General features: G+C 62.8%; 3 protein-coding genes across 4 annotated transcripts in view; all 3 read right to left on the bottom strand.

Annotated features, from left to right (window-relative positions):
* Positions 1-1266: 1266 nt before the first annotated feature.
* Positions 1267-15285, bottom strand: CKM (creatine kinase, M-type). Of its 2 annotated transcripts, none has more exons than XM_086872107.1 (7): positions 15052-15284; positions 12007-12161; positions 10607-10739; positions 8890-9061; positions 6533-6656; positions 4848-5037; positions 1267-1525 (listed from the first exon to the last, which is right to left on the bottom strand). In XM_086872107.1, the coding sequence occupies exons 1-7, from the start codon at positions 15242-15244 to the stop codon at positions 1347-1349; spliced, it is 1146 nt and encodes a 381-aa protein (XP_086728233.1). In that variant the 5' UTR covers positions 15245-15284; the 3' UTR covers positions 1267-1346. The 2 variants fall into 2 exon arrangements, with proteins under 2 accessions (XP_086728233.1, XP_086728234.1); XM_086872108.1 differs by lacking the exon at positions 1267-1525 and adding an exon at positions 3590-3666 and having other exon boundaries at positions 15052-15285.
* A 1436-nt stretch (positions 15286-16721) lies between these two features.
* LOC147647405 (uncharacterized) lies at positions 16722-19708 on the bottom strand. Its single transcript, XM_086872030.1, has 3 exons — positions 19688-19708; positions 18628-19519; positions 16722-16869 (listed from the first exon to the last, which is right to left on the bottom strand). The coding sequence occupies exons 1-3, from the start codon at positions 19706-19708 to the stop codon at positions 16751-16753; spliced, it is 1032 nt and encodes a 343-aa protein (XP_086728156.1). The 3' UTR covers positions 16722-16750.
* Positions 19709-20971: 1263 nt separating this feature from the next.
* The window catches only part of ERCC2 (ERCC excision repair 2, TFIIH core complex helicase subunit), a 39154-nt gene continuing 33793 nt past the window's right edge, over positions 20972-26332 (bottom strand). The window contains exons 22-23 of the mRNA XM_086872085.1: positions 22366-22509; positions 20972-21420 (exon numbers count right to left, since the gene is read on the bottom strand). Coding sequence (XP_086728211.1) covers positions 21328-21420; positions 22366-22509 — 237 coding nt within the window. The 3' untranslated portion in view covers positions 20972-21327. The remainder of the gene's footprint in view (positions 21421-22365; positions 22510-26332) is intronic.

The following is a 26332-nucleotide window of genomic DNA, read 5'->3' on the forward strand; positions in this document are numbered from 1 at the left end:
CTGCGCCCCCTCCCCAGTGACCACACTGGGGACTGGCAGCGTTTATTGGGGGGGTCCCGGGGGTCTTGGGGGGGTCCCCAGGGGTGGGGAGGGGTCTCAGGAAGGGTCTGGGGGTTCCTGAAGGTTCCCAGGGGGGTTTGGAGGGTGCGGGGACCCCCAAATTCCGGCGCCCCCTCCCCAAATCCAACCACGTGACCACGGTGGGGACCGGCAGCGTTTATTGGGGGGGTCCCGGGGGGGTCCCCAGGGGTGGGGAGGGGTCTCAGGAAGGGTCTGGGGGTTCCTGAGGGTTCCCAGGGGGGTTTGAAGGACTCTGGGACCCCCAAATTCCAGCGCCCCCTCCCCAAATTCCAACACCAGACCACACTGGGGACCGGCAGCGTTTATTGGGGGGGTCCCGGGGGGGTCCCGGGGGGTCTCCGGGGGTGGGGAGGGGTCTCAGGAAGGTTCTGGAAGTTCCTGAAGGTTCCTGAAGGTTCCCAGGGGGGTTTGAAGGACTCAAGGACCCCCAAATTCCGGCGCCCCCTCCCCAAATTCCAACACGTGACCACGGCATCGTTTATTGGGGGGGTCCCGGGGGTCTCGAGGGGTCTCGGGGGGGTCCCGGGGGGGTCCCTGGGGGTGGGGAGGGGTCTCAGGAAGGGTCTGGGGGTTCCTGAGGGTTCCCAGGGGGGTTTGGAGGGTGCGGGGACCCCCAAATTCCAGCGCCCCCTCCCCAAATTCCAACACAGGACCTCGGCAGAGTTTATTGGGGGGTCCCGGGGGAGATTTTTGGGGGTCCCTAGGGGTGAGGAGGGGTCTCAGGAAGGTTCTGGAAGTTCCTGAAGGTTCCTGGAGGTTCCCAGGGGGGTTTGGAGGACTCAAAGACCCCCAAATTCCAGCGCCCCCTCCCCAAATTCCAACACGTGACCACGGCATCGTTTATTGGGGGGGTCCCGGGGGTCTTGGGGGGCCTCAGGGGGGTCCCAGGGGGGTCCCCAGGGGTGGGGAGGGGTCTCAGGAAGGGTCTGGGGATTCCTGAGGGTTCCCAGGGGGGTTTGGAGGACTCAAGGACCCCCAAATTCCGGCGCCCCCTCCCCAAATCCAACCACGTGACCACGGTGGGGACCGGCAGCGTTTATTGGGGGGGTCCCGGGGGGGTCCCGGGGGTGGGGAGGGGTCTCAGGAAGGGTCTGGGGGTTCCTGAGGGTTCCCAGGGGGGTTTGGAGGACTCTGGGACCCCCAAATTCCGGCGCCCCCTCCCCAAATTCCAACACCAGACCACACTGGGGACCGGCAGCGTTTATTGGGGGGGTCCCGAGGGGGTCCCGGGGGGGTCCCGGGGGGTCCAGGGGACGCCCCCTCCCCTATTTCTGGGCCGGGATCATGTCGTCGATGGGCTGCTTCTGCTCCAGCTTCTTCTCCATCTCCACCATGAGCTTGACGCCGTCCACCACCATCTGCACCTGCTCCACCTCCGAGAAGCCCAGGCGGTCAGCGTTGGAGATGTCGAACACGGCGCCCACCGCGGCCGTGTCCACCCCGCCTGGATGGACAGATGGACACTGACCACCCCTGACCATCACTGACCATCATTGATCATTCCTGATCATCACTGACCATCACTGATCATCCCTGATCACCCATGGTCAGCGTTGGAGATGTCGAACACGGCGCCCACCGCGGCCGTGTCCACCCCGCCTGGATGGACAGATGGACACTGACCACTCAGTGACCACTCATTGATCATCATTGATCATCATTGATCATCATTGATCATCACTGACCATCATTGATCATCCCTGATCACCCATGGTCGGCGTTGGAGATGTCGAACACGGCGCCCACCGCGGCCGTGTCCACCCCGCCTGGATGGACAGATGGACACTGACCATCACTGACCACTCATTGATCATCATTGATCATCATTGATCATCACTGACCATCATTGATCATCATTGATCACCCATGGTCAGCGTTGGAGATGTCGAACACGGCGCCCACCGCGGCCGTGTCCACCCCGCCTGGATGGACAGATGGACACTGACCATCACTGACCACTCATTGATCATCATTGATCATCATTGATCATCATTGATCATCATTGATCACCCATGGTCGGCGTTGGAGATGTCGAACACGGCGCCCACCGCGGCCGTGTCCACCCCACCTGGATGGACAGATGGACACTGACCATCCCTGATCATCATTGATCATCATTGATCATCGTTGATCATCATTGACCACCCATGGTCGGCGTTGGAGATGTCGAACACGGCGCCCACCGCGGCCGTGTCCACCCCGCCTGGCCGGACAGATGGACACTGACCATCACTGACCACTCATTGATCATCATTGATCATCATTGATCATCATTGATCACCCATGGTCGGCGTTGGAGATGTCGAACACGGCGCCCACCGCGGCCGTGTCCACCCCACCTGGATGGACAGATGGACACTGACCATCCCTGATCATCATTGATCATCACTGATCATCATTGATCATCATTGATCATCATTGATCATCATTGATCATCATTGATCACCCATGGTCGGCGTTGGAGATGTCGAACACGGCGCCCACCGCGGCCGTGTCCACCCCACCTGGATGGACAGATGGACACTGACCATCACTGACCATCACTGACCACCCCTGACCATCACTGACCATCACTGACCATCACTGATCATCATTGATCATCATTGATCATCACTGATCATCATTGATCACCCATGGTCGGCGTTGGAGATGTCGAACACGGCGCCCACTGCGGCCGTGTCCACCCCACCTGGATGGACAGATGGACACTGACCATCACTGACCATCCCTGATCATCATTGATCATCATTGACCATCATTGACCATCATTGATCATCATTGATCATCATTGACCATCATTGACCATCATTGATCATCATTGATCATCCCTGATCACCCATGGTCAGCGTTGGAGATGTCGAACACGGCGCCCACCGCGGCCGTGTCCACCCCGCCTGGATGGACAGATGGACACTGACCATCACTGACCATCACTGACCATCACTGACCATCATTGATCATCATTGATCATCACTGACCATCCCTGATCACCCATGGTCGGCGTTGGAGATGTCGAACACGGCGCCCACCGCGGCCGTGTCCACCCCGCCTGGCCGGACAGATGGACACTGACCATCACTGACCATCCCTGACCACTCCTGACCATCACTGACCATCACTGACCATCACTGACCATCCCTGACCATCACTGACCACCCCTGACCATCCCTGACCATCCCTGATCACCCATGGTCGGCGTTGGAGATGTCGAACACGGCGCCCACCGCGGCCGTGTCCACCCCGCCTGGATGGACAGATGGACACTGACCATCACTGACCATCACTGACCATCACTGACCACCCCTGACCATCACTGACCATCACTGACCATCCCTGATCACCCATGGTCGGCGTTGGAGATGTCGAACACGGCGCCCACCGCGGCCGTGTCCACCCCACCTGGCCGGACAGATGGACACTGACCATCACTGACCACTCATTGATCATCATTGATCATCATTGATCATCATTGATCATCATTGATCATCATTGACCATCACTGACCATCACTGACCATCCCTGATCACCCATGGTCAGCGTTGGAGATGTCGAACACGGCGCCCACCGCGGCCGTGTCCACCCCGCCTGGATGGACAGATGGACACTGACCATCACTGACCATCCCTGACCATCATTGATCATCATTGATCATCATTGATCATCATTGATCATCATTGATCATCACTGACCATCACTGATCATCACTGATCACCCCTGACCATCCCTGATCACCCCTGACCATCCCTGATCACCCCTGATCATCACTGACCATCACTGACCATCCCTGATCACCCCTGACCATCCCTGATCACCCCTGACCATCCCTGACCATCCCTGATCACCCCTGACCATCACTGACCATCACTGACCATCACTGACCAGCCAGGGACCATCACTGACCATCACTGACCATCCCTGACCACCCCTGACCATCACTGACCATCACTGACCATCACTGACCAGCCAGGGACCATCACTGACCATCACTGACCATCACTGATCACCCCTGACCATCACTGACCATCACTGATCACCCCTGACCATCACTGATCACCCCTGACCATCACTGACCATCACTGACCATCCCAGATTTGGGGACCCCTCCCCAGGCCGATTCTGGGGCCCCCTCCCCACCCCAAGGCATGTCCAGGTGTGACCCCAGGTGTGACCCCAGGTGTGACCCCAGGTGTGACCCCAGATTCGGGGTCCCCCAATTTCAGGGACCCCTCCCCACCCCAAGGTGTATTCAGGTGTCCCCAGGTGTGACCCCAGGTGTGACCCCCAGATTTGGGGCCCCCTCCCCACCCCAAGGCATGTCCAGGTGTGTCCAGGTGTGACCCCAGGTGTGACCCCAGGTGTGACCCCAGGTGTGACCCCAGATTCGGGGTCCCCCAATTTCAGGGACCCCTCCCCACCCCAAGGCGTGTCCAGGTGTGTCCAGGTGTGACCCCAGGTGTGACCCCAGGTGTGTCCCCCAATTTCAGGGACCTCTCCCCACCCCAAGGTGTATTCAGGTGACCCCAGGTGTGACCCCAGGTGTGACCCCAGGTGTGACCCCAGGTGTGTCCCCCAATTTCAGGGCCCCCTCCCCACCCCAATGCATGTCCAGGTGTGACCCCAGATTTGGGGTCCCCTCTCCACCCCAATGCATGCCCAGGTGTGACCCCAGGTGTGACCCCAGGTGTGACCCCAGATTTGGGGCCCCCTCCCCAGGCCGATTTCAGAGCCCCCTCCCCAGGTGGATTTGGGGGTCCCCCGTCTCTCACCGGTTCCCCGTTTCTGCAGGCGCAGGCGCTTGAGGATCTCCTCGAATTTGGGGTGCTGGCTGAGGTGCTGCAGCCGCACGTGGACGCCCCCGCGCAGCCCCGTGCCCAGGTTGGACGGACAGGTGAGGATGTAGCCCAGGTGCTCCGTCCACATGAAGGGGTGCCCCGCCTTCTTGAAGATCTCCTCGATCTGGGGGGAGCCCCCCAAATTTGGGGGGTTAATTGGGGGGATTAATTAATTTGGGGACGCCCCGAAATTGGGGAAAATGGAATTTGGGGACACCAAAAAATTGGGGAAAATGGAATTTGGGGACACCAAAACTGGGGAAAATGAAATTTGGGGACACCAGAATTAATTTGGGGACACCAAAAAATTGGGGAAAATGGAATTTGGGGACACCAGAATTAATTTGGGGACACCAAAAAATTGGGGAAAATGAAATTTGGGGACACCAAAATTGGGGAAAATGGAATTTGGGGACTCCAGAATTAATTTGGGACACCCCAAAATTGGGGGTTAATTGGGGGGATTAATTAATTTGGGGACGCCCCGAAATTGGGGAAAATGGAATTTGGGGACACCAAAATTGGGGATTCCGGAATTAATTGGGGACACCAAAATTGGGGAAAATGAAATTTGGGGACACCAAAATTGGGGGAGATTGGGTTAATTAGGGACTCCAAGATTAATTTGGGACTCCAGAATTAATTTGGGACACTGGAATTAATTGGCAACACCAGAATTGGGGGTTAATTGGGTTAATTGGGGGGTTCTGGGATTAATTAATTGGGGACGCCCCAAAACTGGGGGGGATTGGGTTAATTGGGGACTCCAGGATTGGGGAGATGTGACCCCAGGTGTGCCCAGGTGTGCCCAGGTGTGTCCCCAGGTGTGCCCAGGTGTGCCCAGGTGTGCCCAGGTGTGTCCCCACGTGTCCCCAGGTGTGTCCAGGTGTGTCCAGGTGTGTCCAGGTGTCCCCAGGTGTCTCCAGGTGTGTTCTAGATCGGGTTCTAGACTCGGTTCTAGATTGGGTTCTAGAATGTTCTAGACTCGGTTCTAGACTCGGTTCTAGATCGGGTTCTAGACTCGGTTCTAGACTGGGTTCTAGACTGGGTTCTAGACTGGGTTCTGGATTGGGTTCTGGATCGGGTTCTAGACGTGTTCCAGGTGTCCCCAGCTGTCCCCAGGTGTGTTTTGGGTGTCCCCAGGTGTCCCCAGGTGTGTCCAGGTGTGTCTCCAGGTGTCCCCAGGTGTCCCCAGGTGTCCCCAGGTGTCCCCAGGTGTCCCCAGGTGTGCCCAGGTGTCCCCAGGTGTGCCCAGGTGTGTCTCAGGTACCTTTTTCAGCCCCACGCAGAAGCGTCTGAACACCTCCTTCATGTTCCCTCCCTTCTCCATGGAGATGACGCGCAGGTGTGACCCCAGGTGTGTCCCCAGGTGTCCCCAGGTGTCCCCAGGTGTCCCCAGGTGTGTCCCCAGGTGTCCCCAGGTGTCCCCAGGTGTGCCCAGGTGTGCCCAGGTGTGTCTCAGGTACCTTTTTCAGCCCCACGCAGAAGCGTCTGAACACCTCCTTCATGTTCCCTCCCTTCTCCATGGAGATGACGCGCAGGTGTGACCCCAGGTGTGTCCCTACATGTCCCCAGGTGTCCCCAGGTGTGCCCAGGTGTGTCCAGGTGTCCCTGCTCACCTTTTTCAGCCCCACGCAGAAGCGTCTGAACACCTCCTTCATGTTCCCTCCCTTCTCCATGGAGATGACGCGCAGGTGATCCTCCTCGTTCACCCACACCAGGAACGTCTTGTTGTCGTTGTGCCTGGGGACACCGGGACGGTCATGGGGACATTGGGGACATTTGGGTGACATTTGGGACATTTGGGTGACATTTGGGGACATTTGAGGACATTTGGGGACATCTGGGGGACATTTGGGTGACATTTGGGACATTTGGGTGACATTTGGGGACATTTGGGTGACATTTGGGACATTTGGGTGACATTTGGGACATTTGGGTGACATTTGGGGACATTTGGGGGACATTTGGGGACATTTGGGGGACATTTGGGGGACATTTGGGGACATTTGGGGACATTTGGGGACATCTGGGGGACATTTGGGGGACATTTGGGGACACTTGGGTGACATTTGGGGACATTTGAGGACATCTGGGTGACATTTGGGGACATCTGGGGACATTTGGGGACATGTGGGGACATTTGGGTGACATTTGGGACATTTGGGGACACTTAGGTGAGATCTGGGGACACTTGGATGACATTTGAGGACATCTGGGGGACATTTGGGGACACTGGTGACATTTGGGGACACGCACCAGATGCCGCGGGCGTCGGGCCAGTCGCGGGCCATGCCCGAGGCCAGCAGCAGCGGTGACACGGGGGACATTGGGTGACATTGGGTGACATTTGGGTGACACTGGGTGACACTGGGTGACATTTGGGGACACCGGTGACACCCACCAGATGCCGCGGGCGTCGGGCCAGTCGCGGGCCATGCCCGAGGCCAGCAGCAGCGGTGACACGGGGGACATTGGGTGAGATTTGGGTGACACTGGGTGACACTGGGTGACACTGGGTGACACTGGGTGACATTTGGTGACACGCACCAGATGCCGCGGGCGTCGGGCCAGTCGCGGGCCATGCCCGAGGCCAGCAGCAGCGGTGACACTGGGTGACACTGGGTGAGATTTGGGTGACACTGGGTGACACTGGGGATATCTGGGTGACACTGGGTGACATTTGGGGACACCGGTGACACCCACCAGATGCCGCGGGCGTCGGGCCAGTCGCGGGCCATGCCCGAGGCCAGCAGCAGCGGTGACACGGGTGAGACTGGATGACATTTGGGTGACACTGGGTGACATTTGGGGACACTGGTGACATTTGGGGACACGCACCAGATGCCGCGGGCGTCGGGCCAGTCGCGGGCCATGCCCGAGGCCAGCAGCAGCGGTGACACGGGGGACATTGGGTGACACTGGGTGACACTGGGTGACATTGGGTGACACTGGGTGACATTTGGGGACACTGGTGACATTTGGGGACACGCACCAGATGCCGCGGGTGTCGGGCCAGTCGCGGGCCATGCCCGAGGCCAGCAGCAGTGGTGACACGGGGGACATTGGGTGAGATTTGGGTGACACTGGGTGACATTTGGTGACACTGGGTGACATTGGGTGACACTGGTGACATTTGGGGACACGCACCAGATGCCGCGGGCGTCGGGCCAGTCGCGGGCCATGCCCGAGGCCAGCAGCAGCGGTGACACTGGGTGACACTGGGTGAGATTTGGGTGACACTGGGTGACACTGGGGATATCTGGGTGACATTGGGTGACACTGGGTGACATTTGGGGACACTGGTGACATTTGGTGACACGCACCAGATGCCGCGGGCGTCGGGCCAGTCGCGGGCCATGCCCGAGGCCAGCAGCAGCGGTGACACGGGTGAGACTGGATGACATTTGGGTGACACTGGGTGACATTGGGTGACATTTGGGTGACACTGGGTGACATTTGGGGACACTGGTGACATTTGGGGACACGCACCAGATGCCGCGGGCGTCGGGCCAGTCGCGGGCCATGCCCGAGGCCAGCAGCAGCGGTGACACGGGGTGACACTGGGGATATCTGGGTGACATTGGGTGACACTGGGTGACATTTGGGGACACTGGTGACATTTGGGGACACCCACCAGATGCCGCGGGCGTCGGGCCAGTCGCGGGCCATGCCCGAGGCCAGCAGCAGCGGTGACACGGGGGACATTGGGTGACACTGGGTGACACTGGGGATATCTGGGTGACATTGGGTGACACTGGGTGACATTTGGGGACACTGGTGACATTTGGGGACACCCACCAGATGCCGCGGGCGTCGGGCCAGTCGCGGGCCATGCCCGAGGCCAGCAGCAGCGGTGACACTGGGTGACACTGGGGATATCTGGGTGACACTGGGGATATCTGGGTGACACTGGGTGACACTGGGTGACACTGGGGGACATTTGGGGACACTGGTGACATTTGGGGACACCCACCAGATGCCGCGGGCGTCGGGCCAGTCGCGGGCCATGCCCGAGGCCAGCAGCAGCGGTGACACGGGTTTGTCGAACAGGAAATGGTCATCGATGAGCTGCTGCTGCTCCTGCTCCGTCATCGCCTTCAGCGGGTAATAGCGACCCTTGAACTCCCCGTCCAGGCTGTTCAGGGCTGGGGGGACAACGGTCAGCGACAGGACACGGCCGGACACAGCTGGACACAGCTGGACACGGCCGGACACAGCTGGACATGGATACAGACACAGCTGGACACAGCTGGACATGGACACTCTCCCCGTCCAGGCTGTTCAGGGCTGAGGGGACAATGGTCAGCGACGGGACACGGCCGGACATGGCCGGACACAGCTGGACACAGCTGGACACGGACACGGCCGGACACAGCTGGACACGGCTGGACATGGATACAGACACAGCTGGACACGGCTGGACATGGATACAGACACAGCTGGACACGGCTGGACACGGACACGGCCGGACACAGCTGGACACGGATACATACACAGCTGGACATGGACACTCTCCCCGTCCAGGCTGTTCAGGGCTGAGGGGACAACGGTCAGTCACGGGACACGGCCGGACATGGCCGGACACAGCTGGACATGGACACAGACACAGCTGGATATGGACACTCTCCCCGTCCAGGCTGTTCAGGGCTGAGGGGACAACGGTCAGTCACGGGACAGAGCTGGACACGGCTGGACACGGCCGGACACGGCTGGACACAGCTGGACATGGACACGGACACAGCTGGACATGGACACTCTCCCCGTCCAGGCTGTTCAGGGCTGAGGGGACAACGGTCGGTCACGGGACACGGCCGGACACAGCTGGACATGGCTGGACACAGCCGGACACAGCTGGACACGGCTGGACATGGACACGGACACAGCTGGACACGGCCGGACACAGCTGGACATGGACACGGACACAGCTGGACATGGACACTCTCCCCGTCCAGGCTGTTCAGGGCTGAGGGGACAACGGTCGGTCACGGGACACGGCCGGACATGGACACAGCCGGACACAGCCGGACACGGCTGGACACAGCAGGACACAGCTGGACACCAAATCCATCCCAAATCCACCCCAAATAGATCCCAAACCCCCCAAACTGATCGCAAATGGATCCCAGATCCCGGCTGGATCCCGTACCGGTGACGGAGAGCTTCTCGATGGCGCGGCGCTCGCCCCAAACCCACCCCAAACCCCCCAAATCGATCCCAAGTCGATCCCAAATCAATCCCAAACCCCCCAAACCGATCCCAACCCCCCCAAACCGATCCCAAATCAATCCCAGATCCCCCCAATGGATCCCAGATCCCGGCTGGATCCCGTACCGGTGACGGAGAGCTTCTCGATGGCGCGGCGCTCGCCCCAAACCCACCCCAAACCCCCCAAATCGATCCCAAATCAATCCCAACCCCCCCAAACCGATCCAAACCCCCCCAAATCGATCCCAAATCGATCCCAGATCCCCCCAGTGGATCCCAGATCCCGGCTGGATCCCGTACCGGTGACGGAGAGCTTCTCGATGGCGCGGCGCTCGCCCCAAACCCACCCCAACCCCCCCAAATTGATCCCAAATCGATCCCAAGTCAATCCCAAACCCCCCAAACCGATCCCAACCCCCCCAAACCGACCCCAAATCAATCCCAGATCCCCCCAATGGATCCCAGATCCCGGCTGGATCCCGTACCGGTGACGGAGAGCTTCTCGATGGCGCGGCGCTCGCCGCGGCTGCAGTGCGGGGGCAGGGAGTAGCCCTTGATGCTGCGGCCGGTGCGGACGCGGCTGCTCAGGACGTATTTGGGGTCCAGGTCCTCGCCCCCCTGCGACCCCCCCCCAAAAAAAATTCCCACTCAAGGGGGGGGCGGCCACAGCCACCCCCAAAAAATGCTGGATTCGCCGGGAAATGATCCCAAAAATCTCCCCAAAATTATCCCAGAATCATCTCAAAATCCCCCTTGAAATCATCCCCAAAATCATCCAAAAATCACCCCAAAATCCCCCCAAAATCCAGCTCGAAATCATCCCAAAATCCCCCAAAAATCATCCCAAAATCATCCAAAAATCATCCCAAAATCCCCCAAAAATCACCCCAAAATCCCCCAAAAATCACCCCAAAATCATCCAAAAATCACCCCAAAATCCAGCTCGAAATCATCCCAAAATCCCCCAAAAATCATCCCAAAATCATCCCAAAATCATCCTCGAAATCATCCCAAAATCCCCCTTGAAATCCAGCTCGAAAGCACCCCAAAATCATCCCAAAATCATCCCAAAATCTCCCCAAAATCATCCCAAAATCCCTCTTGAAATCATCCCGAAATCTTCCCAAAATCCCCCCAAAATCACCCCAAAATTATCCCAAAATCCCCCCAAAATCCAGATCGAAATCACCCCAAAATCCCCCTCAAAATCACCCCAAAATCACCCCAAAATCCCCCTCAAAATCTCCCCCAAAATCCCCTCCTGAGACCCCTCCCAAATTCCGGGGACCCCTCCCAAATTCCGGGGACCCCTCCCAGATTTCAGGGACCCCCTCAAGGTTTTGGGGACCCCCCAAATTTCAGGGACCCCCCAAATTTCTGGGACCTTGAGGTTCCAGTGGCGCTTCCCTGCCCTCCTGAGACCTCTGGGAACCTGACCAAGTTTTGGAGACCCCTCCCAAATTCCGGGGACCCCTCCCAGATTCCTGGGACCCCTCCCAGATTTCGGGGACCCCTCCCAGATTTCGGGGACCCCCTGACCTTGAGGTTCTCGTGGTTGAGGTCGGTGCGGTGCTTGGTGACCCCTCAAGGTGTTCCTGTCACCCCTTCCTGACCCTCCTGAGACCCCTCCCAAATTCTGGGGACCCCTCCCAAATTTCAGGGACCCCTCCCAGATTCCGGGGACCCCTCCCAGATTTCGGGGACCCCCCGACCTTGAGGTTCTCGTGGTTGAGGTCGGTGCGGTGCTTGGTGACCCCTCAAGGTGTTCCTGTCACCCCTTCCTGACCCTCCTGAGACCCCTCCCAAATTCCGGGGACCCCTCCCAGATTTCGGGGACCCCTCCCAGATTTCGGGGACCCCCTGAGGGTTTTGGGGACCCCCCGACCTTGAGGTTCTCGTGGTTGAGGTCGGTGCGGTGCTTGTCCGTGGGTTTGTAGCCCCCGTGCCGGTCCTGGATCACGGGGTCGAAAAGTTCCTTGAAAACCTCGTAGGATTCCTCGTCACCGGCCACGCAGCCCACGGTCATGATGAACGGGTGGCCTGGGGACACCGGGGGGCACTGGGGTCACTGGGGTCACTGGGGTCACTGGGGAGTGACCCACGGCCATGATGAACGGGTGGCCTGGGGACACCGGGGGGCACTGGGGTCACTGGGGTCACTGGGGTCACTGGGAGGGGTCACTGGGGTCACTGGGACCAGTGTGGGGCACTGGGGAGTGACCCACGGTCATGATGAACGGGTGGCCTGGGGACACCGGGGGTCACTGGGGTCACTGGGAGGGGTCACTGGGGTCACTGGGGTCACTGGGGAGTGACCCACGGTCATGATGAACGGGTGGCCTGGGGACACCGGGGGTCACTGGGGTCACTGGGAGGGGTCACTGGGGTCACTGGGGTCACTGGGGTCACTGGGGAGTGACCCACGGTCATGATGAACGGGTGGCCTGGGGACACCGGGGGGCACTGGGGTCACTGGGGTCACTGGGGTCACTGGGGTCACTGGGATGGGTCACTGGGGTCACTGGGGAGTGACCCACGGTCATGATGAACGGGTGGCCTGGGGACACCAGGGGGCACTGGGGTCACTGGAGTCACTGGGGTCACTGGGATGGGTCACTGGGGTCACTGGGGTCACTGGGATGGGTCACTGGGGTCACTGGGACCAGTGTGGGGCACTGGGGAGTGACCCACGGCCATGATGAACGGGTGGCCTGGGGACACCAGGGGGCACTGGGGTCACTGGGAGGGGTCACTGGGGTCACTGGGGTCACTGGGGTCACTGGGGTCACTGGGGTCACTGGGAGGGGTCACTGGGGTCACTGGGGTCACTGGGGTCACTGGGGAGTGACCCACGGTCATGATGAACGGGTGGCCTGGGGACACCGGGGGGCACTGGGGTCACTGGGATGGGTCACTGGGGTCACCGGGGTCACTGGGAGGGGTCACTGGGATGGGTCACTGGGGGCACTGGGGAGTGACCCACGGTCATGATGAACGGGTGGCCTGGGGACACTGGGGGTCACTGGGGGCACTGGGGTCACTGGGGTCACTGGGGTCACTGGGATGGGTCACTGGGGTCACTGGGGTCACTGGGGTCACTGGGATGGGTCACTGGGGTCACTGGGGGCACTGGGGGCACTGGGATGGGTCACTGGGGTCACTGGGGTCACTGGGATGGGTCACTGGGGTCACTGGGGTCACTGGGGGCACTGGAATGGGTCACTGGGATGGGTCACTGGGGTCACTGGGGTCACTGGGGTCACTGGGGGCACTGGAATGGGTCACTGGGATGGGTCACTGGGGTCACTGGGGTCACTGGGGTCACTGGGGGCACTGGAATGGGTCACTGGGATGGGTCACTGGGGTCACTGGGGGCACTGGAATGGGTCACTGGGATGGGTCACTGGGGTCACTGGGGTCACTGGGGTCACTGGGGTCACTGGGGTCACTGGGATGGGTCACTGGGGTCACTGGGAGGGGTCACTGGGGTCACTGGGGTCACTGGGGTCACTGGGAGGGGTCACTGGGGTCACTGGGGTCACTGGGGGCACTGGGATGGGTCACTGGGACCAGTATGGAGCACTGGGGTGGGCTGCAGACCCCATGGATGAGCTGGGGACCCCTGGGGTTCTCTGGGGGTCCCTGGGGTGCTCGGGGGTCCCTCGGGGATCTCTCGGGGGTCCCCGGGGTGCTCCAGGGGTCTCTCAGGGGTGTTCTGGGGGCCCCTGGGGTGCTCGGGGGTCTCTCGGGGGTCCCTCGGGTGCTCGGGGGTCTCTCGGGGATCCCTGGGGTGCTCCGGGGGTCTCTCAGGGGTGTTCTGGGGGCCCCTGGGGTGCTCGGGGGTCTCTCGGGGGTCCCTCGGGTGCTCGGGGGTCTCTCGGGGGTCCCTGGGGTGCTCCGGGGGTCTCTCAGGGGTGTTCTGGGGGTCCCCGGGGTGCTCGGGGGTCTCTCGGGGGTCCCCGGGGTCCCTGGGGTCTCTCGGGGGTCCCTGGGGTGTTCTGGGGGTCCCCGGGGTGCTCGGGGGTCTCTCGGGGGTCCCCGGGGTGCTCGGGGGTCTCCCGGGGGTCCCTGGGGTGCTCTGGGGGTCCCCGGGGTGCTCGGGGGTCTCTCGGGGGTCCCCGGGGTGCTCGGGGGTCTCTCGGGGGTCCCTCGGGTGCTCGGGGGTCTCTCGGGGGTCCCCGGGGTGCTCGGGGGTCTCTTCGGGGTCCCCGGGGTGCTCGGGGGTCTCTCGGGGGTCCCCAGGGTGCTCGGGGGTCTCTCGGGGGTCCCTCGGGTGCTCGGGGGTCTCTCGGGGGTCCCTGGGGTGCTCTGGGGGTCTCTCAGGGGTGTTCTGGGGGCCCCTGGGGTGCTCGGGGGTCTCTCGGGGGTCCCTGGGGTGCTCCGGGGGTCTCTCAGGGGTGTTCTGGGGGTCCCCGGGGTGCTCGGGGGTCTCTCGGGGGTCCCTGGGGTGCTCCGGGGGTCCCTGGGGTGTTCTGGGGGTCCCCGGGGTGCTCGGGGGTCTCTCGGGGGTCTCCCGGGGGTCCCTGGGGTGCTCCGGGGGTCCCTGGGGTGTTCTGGGGGTCCCCGGGGTGCTCGGGGGTCTCTCGGGGGTCTCCCGGGGGTCCCTGGGGTGCTCTGGGGGTCCCTGGGGTGCTCGGGGGTCTCTCGGGGGTCCCCAGGGTGCTCCGGGGGTCTCTCAGGGGTGTTCTGGGGGTCCCCGGGGTGCTCGGGGGTCCCCGGGGTGCTCTGGGGGTCCCCGGGGTGCTCGGGGGTCTCTCGGGGGTCCCTCGGGGGTCTCTTCGGGGTCCCCAGGGTGCTCGGGGGTCTCTCGGGGGTCCCCGGGGTTCTCCGGGGGTCCCCGGGGTGCTCGGGGGTCTCTCGGGGGTCCCCAGGGTGCTCGGGGGTCTCTCGGGGGTCCCTGGGGTGCTCGGGGGTCTCCCGGGGGTCTCACCGGGGTTGTCCACGCCGGTCTGGATGACGTCATCGAGGGTGAAGCCGCTGGGGGTCTCCTTGTCGCGGAGTTTCTGGTACAGGGCGGGGGTCAGGACCTTGGCCATGTGATTGTTGTGCTTGGACAGGTCCGGGAACTCCTCCTCGGCAGAGAACTTCTGCTTGTACTTGTTGTGGGTGTTGCTGAACGGCATCCTGGGGACACTGTGGGGACAGGGACAGGGTCAGGGGTCATGGTGTGACATGGTGACACCGTGGGGACACAGGACAGGGGTCAGGGGTCTCCTCCTCGGCAGAGAACTTGAGCTTGTACTTGTTGTGGGTGTTGCTGAACGGCATCCTGGGGACACTGGGGGGACAGTGACAGGGGTCAGGGGTCATGGTGACAATGGGGGGACACCATGGGGACACAGGACAGGGGTCTGGGGTCTCCTCCTCGGCAGAGAACTTGAGCTTGTACTTGTTGTGGGTGTTGCTGAACGGCATCCTGGGGACACTGAGACACTGTGGGGACACTGTGGGGACAGGGACAGGGGTCAGGGGTCATGGTGTGACATGGTGACACCGTGGGGACACAGGACAGGGGTCAGGGGTCTCCTCCTCGGCAGAGAACTTGAGCTTGTACTTGTTGTGGGTGTTGCTGAACGGCATCCTGGGGACACTGGGACACTGTGGGGACACTGTGGGGATAGGGACAGGGGTCAGGGGTCATGGTGACACATTGGGGACACAGGACAGGGGTCTGGGGTCTCCTCCTCGGCTGAGAACTTGAGCTTGTACTTGTTGTGGGTGTTGCTGAACGGCATCCTGGGGACACTGAGGGGACAGGGACAGGGTTAGGGGACAGGGACAGGGGTCAGGGGTCATGGTGACACCGTGGGGACACAGGACAGGGGTCTGGGGTCTCCTCCTCGGCAGAGAACTTCTGCTTGTACTTGTTGTGGGTGTTGCTGAACGGCATCCTGGGGACACTGAGGGGACAGGGACAGGGTCAGGGGACAGTGACAGGGGTCAGGGGTCATGGTGACACCGTGGGGACAGTGACAGGGTCAGGGGACATGTGATTGTTGTGCTTGGACAGGTCCGGGAACTCCTCCTCGGCAGAGAACTTGAGCTTGTACTTGTTGTGGGTGTTGCTGAACGGCATCCTGGGGACACTGAGGGGACAGGGACAGGGTCAGGGGACAGGGACAGGGGTCAGGGGTCATGGTGACAATGGGGGGACACCATGGGGACACAGGACAGGGGTCAGGGGTCTCCTCCTCGGCAGAGAACTTCTGCTTGTACTTGTTGTGGGTGTTGCTGAACGGCATCCTGGGGACACTGAGGGGACAGGGACAGGGGTCAGGGGTCATGGTGACACCGTGGGGACAGGGACAGGGTCAGGGGACACAGGACAGGGTCAGAGGCCATGTGATTGTTGTGCTTGGACAGGTCCGGGAACTCCTCCTCGGCAGAGAACTTCTGCTTGTACTTGTTGTGGGTGTTGCTGAACGGCATCGTGGGGACACTGGGACACTGTGGGGACACTGTGGGGATAGGGACAGGGGTCAGGGGTCATGGTGACACATTGGGGACACAGGACAGGGGTCAGGGGTCTCCTCCTCGGCTGAGAACTTGAGCTTGTACTTGTTGTGGGTGTTGCTGAACGGCATCCTGGGGACACTGGGGGGACAGGGACAGGGGTCAGGGGTCAGGGGTCATGGTGACAATGGGGGGACACTGTGGGGACACAGGACAGGGGTCTGGGGTCTCCTCCTCGGCTGAGAACTTGAGCTTGTACTTGTTGTGGGTGTTGCTGAACGGCATCTTGGGGACACTGGGGGGACAGGGACAGGGTTAGGGGACAGGGACAGGGGTCAGGGGTCATGGTGACACCGTGGGGACACAGGACAGGGGTCTGGGGTCTCCTCCTCGGCAGAGAACTTCTGCTTGTACTTGTTGTGGGTGTTGCTGAACGGCATCCTGGGGACACTGAGGGGACAGGGACAGGGTTAGGGGACAGGGACAGGGGTCAGGGGTCATGGTGACACTGTGGGGACACGGGAACAGGGGTCAGGGGACACGGGGGGGACACTGGAGGGACACCGGGACAGCCAGGGGACACTGGGGACACTGGGGGGGACACGGGGGGGACACTGTGGGGAGATGGTGACACCGTGGGGACACCGGGGGGACACCGAGGGGACATTGGGGGACACTGTGGGGACATCGTGGGGACACCGTGGGGACACCGGGGGGATACCAGGGGGACACCGTGGTGACACTGGGGGACATGGTGACACCGAGGGGACACCGAGGGGACACCGAGGGGACACTGGGGGACACTGGGGGACACTGTGGGGACACCGAGGGGACACTGGGGGACATGGTGACACCGTGGGGACACCGGGGACACTGTGGGGACACGGGGGGGGAGGGGACACGTGTCGCAGCAGGTGACACAGGGGGCGTGGCCCTGTGGGCGTGGCCCTGTGGGCGTGGCCTCCCCGCTCCGCTCCTTGTTGGGGCCGGGGTTATTTATAGCCCGGGGGGGGGGGCGGGGGGGCCTCGGGGACACCGGGGACACCGGGAGGGGGCGGGGCCCGGATCCCGCTTCTGTCCCGGTCCCGGTGACACCGGGCTGGGCGCAGACCCCGGTCCGGATCCCGGTCCCGGTTCTGTCCCGGTCCCGGTGACACCGGGCTGGGGGCAGATCCCGGTCCGGATCCCGATCCCGGATCCCGGTTCTGTCCCGGTCCCGGTGACACCGGGCTGGGCGCAGATCCCGGTCCGGATCCCGGTCCCGGATCCCGGTCCCGGTTCTGTCCCGGTCCCGGTGACACCGGGCTGGGGGCAGATCCCGGTCCGGATCCCGGTCCCGGATCCCGGTTCTGTCCCGGTGACACCGGGCTGGGCGCAGATCCCGGTTCCGGATCCCGGTCCCGATCCCGAATCCCGATCCCGGTCCGGATCCCGGTCCCGGATCCTGGTTCTGAATCCCGATCCCGGTCCCGAATCCCGGTCCCGGTCCCGAATCCGGGTCCCTGTCCCGGTCCCGGTCCCGAATCCCGATCCCGGTCCCAAATCCCGGTCCCGGTGACACCGGGCGGGGGTCGCGGGTCCCTGTCCCGGATCCCGGGGGTCCCCAGGGGGGTCCCGAAGGACGTCCCGGTACCGATTTGGGTCCCGGGGGATCCCAGGGGGATCCCAGGGGGGTCCCGGGAGGGTCCCGGTGGTCCCGGGGTGGTCCCGGGGGGGTCCCGGGGGGTTCCCGGTGGTCCCGGGGGGGTCCCGGGGTGGTCCCGGGGTGATCCCGGGGGTTTCCCGGTGGTCCCGGGGGGGTCCCGGGGTGGTCCCGGTGGTCCCGGGGGTTTCCCGGTGGTCCCGGGGGGGGTCCCGGGGGTTTCCCGGTGGTCCCGGGGTGGTCCCGGGGGGGGTCCCGGGGTGGTCCCGGTGGTCCCGGGGGGGTCCCGGGGTGATCCCGGTGGTCCCGGGGGGGTCCCGGGGTGGTCCCGGTGGTCCCGGGGGGGTCCCGGGGTGGTCCCGGGGGGGTCCCGGGGTGGTCCCGGTGGTCCCGGGGGGGTCCCGGCGTTACCTTGTCTCTCTCGGCGGGGCCGGGTCGGGGTCGGGCCGGTACCGGGCGCGGGGGGAGCGGTGGGAGCGGGACCCCCACGGGCGCTTTTATCCCCCCCGAGACCCCCTCGGGGCTGGGGGGGCTCCGGGGGGGCTCCGGACCGGGCGGAACCGGGCCCGGCCCGAGCCGCCCCCGGCCCGCGGGAGACCCTCGGGGACCCCCGGAGCCGCCCCCCGGTGTCCGGTGTCCCTCCCGGGGGGGGGGGGGGGGAACGGGCGGCACCTGGCGCCCCCCGGGAGAGCGGGGCGGGGCCGGGACCACCCCCCAAAATAGCGGGACCACCCCCCGAATTCAGGGACCACCCCCGAAATAACGGGACCACCCCCCAAAAATAGCGGGAGCCTCTGGGGCACCGGGACCACCCCCCAAAAATAGCGGGACCACCCCCCAAAATAGCGGGACCACCCCCCAAAAATAGCGGGAACCTCTGGGGCACCGGGACCACCCCCCAAAATAGCGGGACCACCCCCAAAAATAGCGGGACCACCCCCGAATTCAGGGACCACCCCCAAAATAACGGGACCACCCCCCAAAAATAGCGGGAGCCTCTGGGGCACCGGGACCACCCCCCAAAAATAGCGGGACCCCTCCCAAAAATAGCGGGACCACCCCCGAATTCAGGGACCACCCCCGAAATAACGGGACCACCCCCCGAATTCAGGGACCACCCCCCAAAAATAGCGGGAGCCTCTGGGGCACCGGGACCACCCCCAAAAATAGCGGGACCACCCCCAAAAATAGCGGGACCACCCCCCAAAATAGCGGGAACCCCCCCAAAAATAGCGGGACCACCCCCGAATTCAGGGACCACCCCCGAAATAACGGGACCACCCCCCAAAAATAGCGGGAGCCTCTGGGGCACCGGGACCACCCCCCAAAAATAGCGGGACCCCCCCCCCAAAATTCAGGGACCACCCCCCGAATTCCGGGACCCCCCCGGGGAGCCCTAAAGGGGGGCTTGGAGGGGACTCCCCCCCCCCCAAATCCTCACGGGGGGGTCCTGAGACCCCCAAATCCTCACTGGGGACCCCCAAATCTTCATGGGGGGGGTCTCGGGACCCCCAAATTCCCACAGGGGACCCCCAAATCCTCACGGGGGGGTCTTGAGACCCCCAAATTCCCATGGGGGGGGTCCCGGGACCCTCAAATTCCCACGGGGGGGTCCTGAGACCCCCCCAAATCCTCACTGGGGGGGTCCTGAGACCCCCAAATCCTCACTGGGGGGGGTCTTGGGACCCCCAAATCACCATGGGGGGGGTCCTGGGACCCCCAAATCACCATGGGGGACCCCCGAATTCCCACGGGGGGGTCCTGAGACCCCCCCAAATCCTCACTGGGGGGGGTCCTGAGACCCCCCCAAATCCTCACGGGGGGGTCCCGAGACCCCCAAATCCCGGGGGGGGGGCGGGGTGACCCCATCCGCTGGCTCAGGGCAATTCAAGTCGAGGGGGGGGAGGGGAGGGGAGGGGGCGGCCCCAGCCCCGCCCCCCACCCCCCCCTCCCCCTCCCCCTCCCCCCCCCCCGGGTATTTTTAGGTCGGCTCCGGTTTCCCGGGGGGGGATCCGGTGTCAAAATTGGGGGGGGAGGGGCCGGGGGGGGGTCCCAAAAATACAGCTGGGGGGAAACTGAGGCACGGGAAATGGGGACACCCAAAAAAATCCCCCCCTGAAAGCACCCAGGGGGAAACTGAGGCACGGGAAATGAGGCGGGGGAGAGAACCCCCAAAATCCCAAACGGGGAAACTGAGGCACGGGAAATGAGGGGGGGGGAGGACCCCCAAAATCCCCCAAGGGGGAAACTGAGGCACGGGAAATGGGGACCCCCACCCCCCCCCTCCAAACACTTTGGGGGAAACTGAGGCACGCAAGGAGGAGGGGAGGAACTCCAAACCCCCCCCCTGGGGGGAAACTGAGGCACGGGAGAATGATGGGGGGTGGAACCCGGCTTTATTGGGGGGGGGGGAGGGGATTTACAAGAAGGGGATTTGGGGGGGGGGAGGGGTCCCAGATCCCACCCGGGGGGGGGGGGCAGATCCCACCCAGAGGGATCCGGTCCCCCCCAAAAGGGATCCGGTCCCCCTCCAGAGGGATCCGGTCCCTCCCCCGGGGATCCGGTTCCTCCTGCGGTGGATCCCGGGTGGATCCCGGGGGTGGATCCCGGGTGGTTTCTGGGGGGTTCCCGAGGTGTTCCCAGGTGGATCCCGGGGGTGGATCCCAGGGTGGATCCCGGGTGGATCCCGGGGGGGTTCCCAGGTGGTTCCTGGGGTGTTCCCGGGTGGATCCTGGGGGTGGATCCCGGGGGTGGATCCCGGGGGTGGATCCCGGGTGGGTTCGGGGGTGGATCCTGGGTGGTTCCTGGGTGGATCCCGCAGGTGGATCCAGGGTGGATCCAGGGTGGTTCCTGGGTGGATCCTGGGGGGGTTCCCAGGTGGATCCCGGGTGTGGATCCCGGGTGTGGATCCCAGGGTGGATCCCGGGTGGGTCCTGGGTGTTCCTGGGTGGATCCCGGGGGTGGATCCCGGGGGTGGATCCTGTGTGTGGATCCCAGGGTGGATCCCGGGGGTGGATCCCGGGTGGGTTCCCGGGGGTGGATCCCGGGGGTGGATCCCGGGGGTGGATCCCGGGGGTGGATCCCGGGGGTGGATCCCGGGGGTGGATCCCCTCAGAGCTGCTGGGCGATCCCCTGGATCCGCTGCAGAACCTCCCCGGCCTGGAGCTGCTCCCACGTCAGCAGCGACAGCCCCAGCTGGTCCTCCTGGGAAAGGGATCCGCCGTCAAAAGGGATCTGGGGAAGGGATCTGGGAAAGGGATCTGGGAAAGGGATCTGGGGGGGATCTGGGGGGGATCTGGGGGGTCTGGGGGGTCTGGGGGGGATCTGGGGGGGATCTGGGGGGTCTGGGGGGATCTGGGGTAGATCTGGGGGGGATTTGGGGGGGATCTGAGTGGGATCCGAGTGGGATCTGGGGCTGGATCGGGTGGATTGGGAGGGATCTGGGGTGGGATCCGGGGGTGGATCCGGGGGGGTATCAGGAGGGACCCAGGGGTGGATCCGGGGCTGGACCCAGGCGGGATCCGGGGGGGATCAGGTGGGATTGGGAGGGATCTGGGGTGGGATCCGGGGGTGGATCCGGGGCTGGATTCTGGTGGGATCAGGTGGGATTGGGAGGGATCCGGGGCTGGATCCGGGGTTGGATTGGAAGGGACCTGGGCGGGATCCGGGGCTGGACCCGGGTGGGATCCGGGGGGGATCCGGGCTGGATCCGGGGGTGGATCCGGGGTGGATCCGGGGCGGGATCCGGGGCTGGATTCCGGTGGGATCAGGTGGGATCGGGAGGGATCCGGGGCTGGATTCCGGTGGGATCAGGTGGGATCGGGAGGGATCCGGGGCTGGATCCGGGGCTGGATCCGGGGCTGGATCCGGGGCTGGATTCTGGTGGGGATCCGGGGCTGGACCCGGGTGGGATCAGTAGGGATCCGGGGGTGGATCCGGGGCTGGATCCGGGTGGGATCAGGTTGGATCGGGAGGGATCCGGGGCGGGATCCGGGGGGGATCCGGTGGGATCAGGTTGGATCGGGAGGGATCCGGGGCGGGATCCGGGGTCGGATCGGGAGGGATCCGGGGCTGGACCCGGGTGGGATCCGGGGTCGGATCGGGAGGGATCCGGGGCGGGATCCGGGGGGGATCCAGCGGATCCCTGACCTGTCGGAAGGGCTGGGCCATCTCCCGCAGGAACCTCTTGGCCGCCTGCACGGCCTCGTCCACGGTGAGGTTGAGCTGCGAGTCCGGGAGCCGCTCCTGGATCCAGCGCGGCAGCTTGCCACGCTTGTCCCAGCGCGAGAAACGCTGCGGGGCGGGACGGAAACGGGGGGAAACGGGGGGAAAATGGGGGGAAATGGGGAAAAACGGGGGGAAAACGGGAAAAAACGGGGGGAAAATGGGGGGAAAATGGGAAAAATGGGGGGAAAACGGGGGGAAACGGGGGGAAAATGGGGGGAAATGGGAAAAAACGGGGGGAAAATGGGGGGAAATGGGGAAAAAAATGGGGAAAAAACGGGGGGAAAACGGGGGGAAAATGGGGGGAAATGGGAAAAAACGGGGGAAAACGGGGGGAAATGGGAAAAAACGGGGGGAAATGGGAAAAACGGGAAAAAAAATGGGGAAAAATGGGGGAAAACGGGGGGAAAACGGGGGGAAAATGGGAAAAATGCGAAAAAAAATGGGAAAAAATGGGGGAAACGGGGGGAAAACGGGGAGAAAATGGGAAAAACGGGAAAAAAAATGGGAAAAAACGGGGGAAAACGGGAAAAATGGGAAAAAAAATGGGAAAAAACGGGGGGAAAACAGGGAAAAACGGGGGGAAAATGGGAAAAAAACGGGGGGAAATGGGAAAAAAATGGGGAAAAAATGGGGGAAAATGGGGGGGAAATGGGGAAAAAATGGGGGAAAATGGGGGGGAAACGGGGGGAAATGGGGAAAAAAGGGGAAAAAACAGGGGGAAACGGGGGGAAAATGGGAAAAATGGGGGGAAAATGGGAAAAAATGGGAAAAAAAGGGGAAAAAAATGGGAAAAAACGGGGGGAAAACGGGGGAAAATGGGGGGAAATGGGAAAAAACCAGGGGAAAACGGGGGGAAAATGGGAAAAATGGGGGGAAAATGGGAAAAAACGGGGGGAAAACGGGGGGAAAACGGGAAAAATGGGGAGAAATGGGAAAAATGGGGGGAAAATGGGAAAAAACGGGGGAAAACGGGAAAAAAACGGGGGGAAATGGGGAAAAAACGGGGGGAAATGGGGGGAAAATGGGAAAAAATGGGGGAAAAACGGGAAAAATGGGAAAAAAAGGGGGGAAATGGGGGGAAAATGGGGGGAAACGGGGGGAAAATGGGGGGAAATGGGAAAAAATGGGGGGAAAACGGGAAAAAACGGGAAAAAAAATGGGAAAAACGGGGGGAAACGGGGGGAAAACGGGAAAAATGGGAAAAAAACGGGAAAAAAAGGGGGGAAATGGGGGGAAAATGGGGGGAAAACGGGAAAAAACGGGGGGAAAACGGGAAAAATGGGGAAAAACGTGAAAAAATGGGGAGAAAATGGGAAAAAACGGGGGGAAATGGGGGGGAAAACGGGGAAAAACGGGGAGAAAACGGGAAAAAACGGGGAGAAATGGGAAAAACGGGGGGAAAACGGGGAAAAATGGGGGGAAAATGGGAAAAATGGGAAAAAAAATGGGAAAAAATGGGGGGAAATGGGGGAAAATGGGGAAAAACGGGGGGAAAACGGGGGAAAAATGGGAAAAATGGGAAAAAACGGGAAAAATGGGAAAAAAACGGGGGGAAATGGGGAAAAAAGGGGAAAAATGGGGGGAAACGGGGGAAAATAGGGGGGAAATGGGGAAAAAAGGGGAAAAAAGGGGAAAAAAACGGCGGGAACGGGGCGAAAACGGGGGAAACGGGGGGAAAATGGGAAAAAAACGGGGGGAAATGGGAAAAAAATGGGAAAAAACGGGAAAAAATGGGGGGAAATGGGGAAAAACGGGGGGAAAATGGGGGGAAACGGGGGGAAAATGGGGGTTTGGGATCCCAAAAACACCTCAGGACCTCCGAAATACCCCCAGGACCCCCCCAAACCCCCCCAGGACCCCCCAAATCCCCCCAAACCCCCCCAGGACCCCCCAAATCCCCCCAAAATGACCCCAAACCGACCCCAAACCCCCCCAAAGTGACCCCAATTCCACCCAAAGTGAACCCAAACCCCCCCAGGACCCCCCAAAATGACCCCAAATCCCCTCAAAGTGACCCCAAATCCCCCCCAGGACCCCCCAAACCCCCTTGGGACCCCTCCCCACCTTGTCAGCGAACACCATGAGCCCGTAGTCGCTCTTGCCCCGCAGCGCCCTCCCCACGCACTGCCCCAAACCCCCCAAAGTGACCCCCAAAACCCCCCCAGGACCCCCCAAAATGACCCCAAATCCCCCCCAGGACCCCCCAAATCCCCTCAAACCAACCCCAAATCCCCCCCAAACCCCCTTGGGACCCCTCCCCACCTTGTCAGCGAACACCATCAGCCCGTAGTCGCTCTTGCCCCGCAGCGCCCTCCCCACGCACTGCCCCAAACCCCCCCAGGACCCCCCCAAATCCCCCCAGGACCCCCCAAACCGACCCCAAATCCCCTCAAAGTGACCCCAAATCCCCTCCAGGACCCCCCAAACCTCCCCAGGATCCCCCAAACCAACCCCAAATCCCCCCAGAGTGACCCCAATTCCACCCAAAGTGAACCCAAACCCCCCCAGGACCCCCCAAACTGACCCCAAACCCCCCCAAACCGACCCCAAATCCCCCCCAGGACCCCCGGGACCCCTCCCCACCTTGTCAGCGAACACCATCAGCCCGTAGTCGCTCTTGCCTCGCAGCGCCCTCCCCACGCACTGCCCCAAACCCCCCCAGGACCCCCCAAACCCCCCGAGGACCCCCCAAACCGACCCCAAATCCCCCCCAGGACCCCCCAAATCCCCCCCAGGACCCCCAGGACCCCTCCCCACCTTGTCAGCGAACACCATCAGCCCGTAGTCGCTCTTGCCCCGCAGCGCCCTCCCCACGCACTGCCCCAAACCCCCCCAGGACCCCCCAAAATGACCCCAAATTCCCCCAAACCAACCCCAAATCCCCTCAAACCGACCCCAAACCCCCCCCAGGACCCCCCAAACCCCCTTGGGACCCCTCCCCACCTTGTCAGCGAACACCATCAGCCCGTAGTCGCTCTTGCCCCGCAGCGCCCTCCCCACGCACTGCCCCAAACCCCCCAAAGTGACCCCCAAATCCCCCCCAGGACCCCCCAAATCCCCTCAAACCGACCCCAAATCCTCTCCAGGACCCCCTTGGGACCCCTCCCCACCTTGTCAGCGAACACCATCAGCCCGTAGTCGCTCTTGCCCCGCAGCGCCCTCCCCACGCACTGCCCCAAACCCCCCCAGGACCCCCCAAACCGACCCCAAATCCCCCCAAACCGACCCCAAATCCCCCCCAGGACCCCCCCAAACCCCCTTGGGACCCCTCCCCACCTTGTCAGCGAACACCATCAGCCCGTAGTCGCTCTTGCCCCGCAGCGCCCTCCCCACGCACTGCCCCAAACCCCCCAAAGTGACCCCCAAAACCCCCCCAGGACCCCCCAAATCCCCTCAAACCAACCCCAAATCCCCCCCAAACTCCCTTGGGACCCCTCCCCACCTTGTCAGCGAACACCATGAGCCCGTAGTCGCTCTTGCCCCGCAGCGCCCTCCCCACGCACTGCCCCAAACCCCCCCAGGACCCCCCAAACCGACCCCAAATCCCCCCAGAATGACCCCAAATCCCCTCAAACCGACCCCAAATCTCATCAAAGTGACCCCAAATCCCCCCCAAACCCCCTTGGGACCCCTCCCCACCTTGTCAGCAAACACCATCAGCCCGTAGTCGCTCTTGCCCCGCAGCGCCCTCCCCACGCACTGCCCCAAACCCCCCCAGGACCCCCCAAACTGACCCCAAATCCCCTCAAACCAACCCCAAATCCCCTCAAAGTGACCCCAAATCCCCCCAGAATGACCCCAAATCCCCCCAAACCGACCCCAAATGCCCCCCAGGACCCCCCAAACCCCCTTGGGACCCCTCCCCACCTTGTCAGCGAACACCATCAGC

The sequence above is a fragment of the Cyanistes caeruleus genome, chromosome 38, assembly GCF_971803275.1.
Source record: "Cyanistes caeruleus chromosome 38, bCyaCae1.hap1.1, whole genome shotgun sequence".
NCBI lineage: Eukaryota > Metazoa > Chordata > Aves > Passeriformes > Paridae > Cyanistes > Cyanistes caeruleus.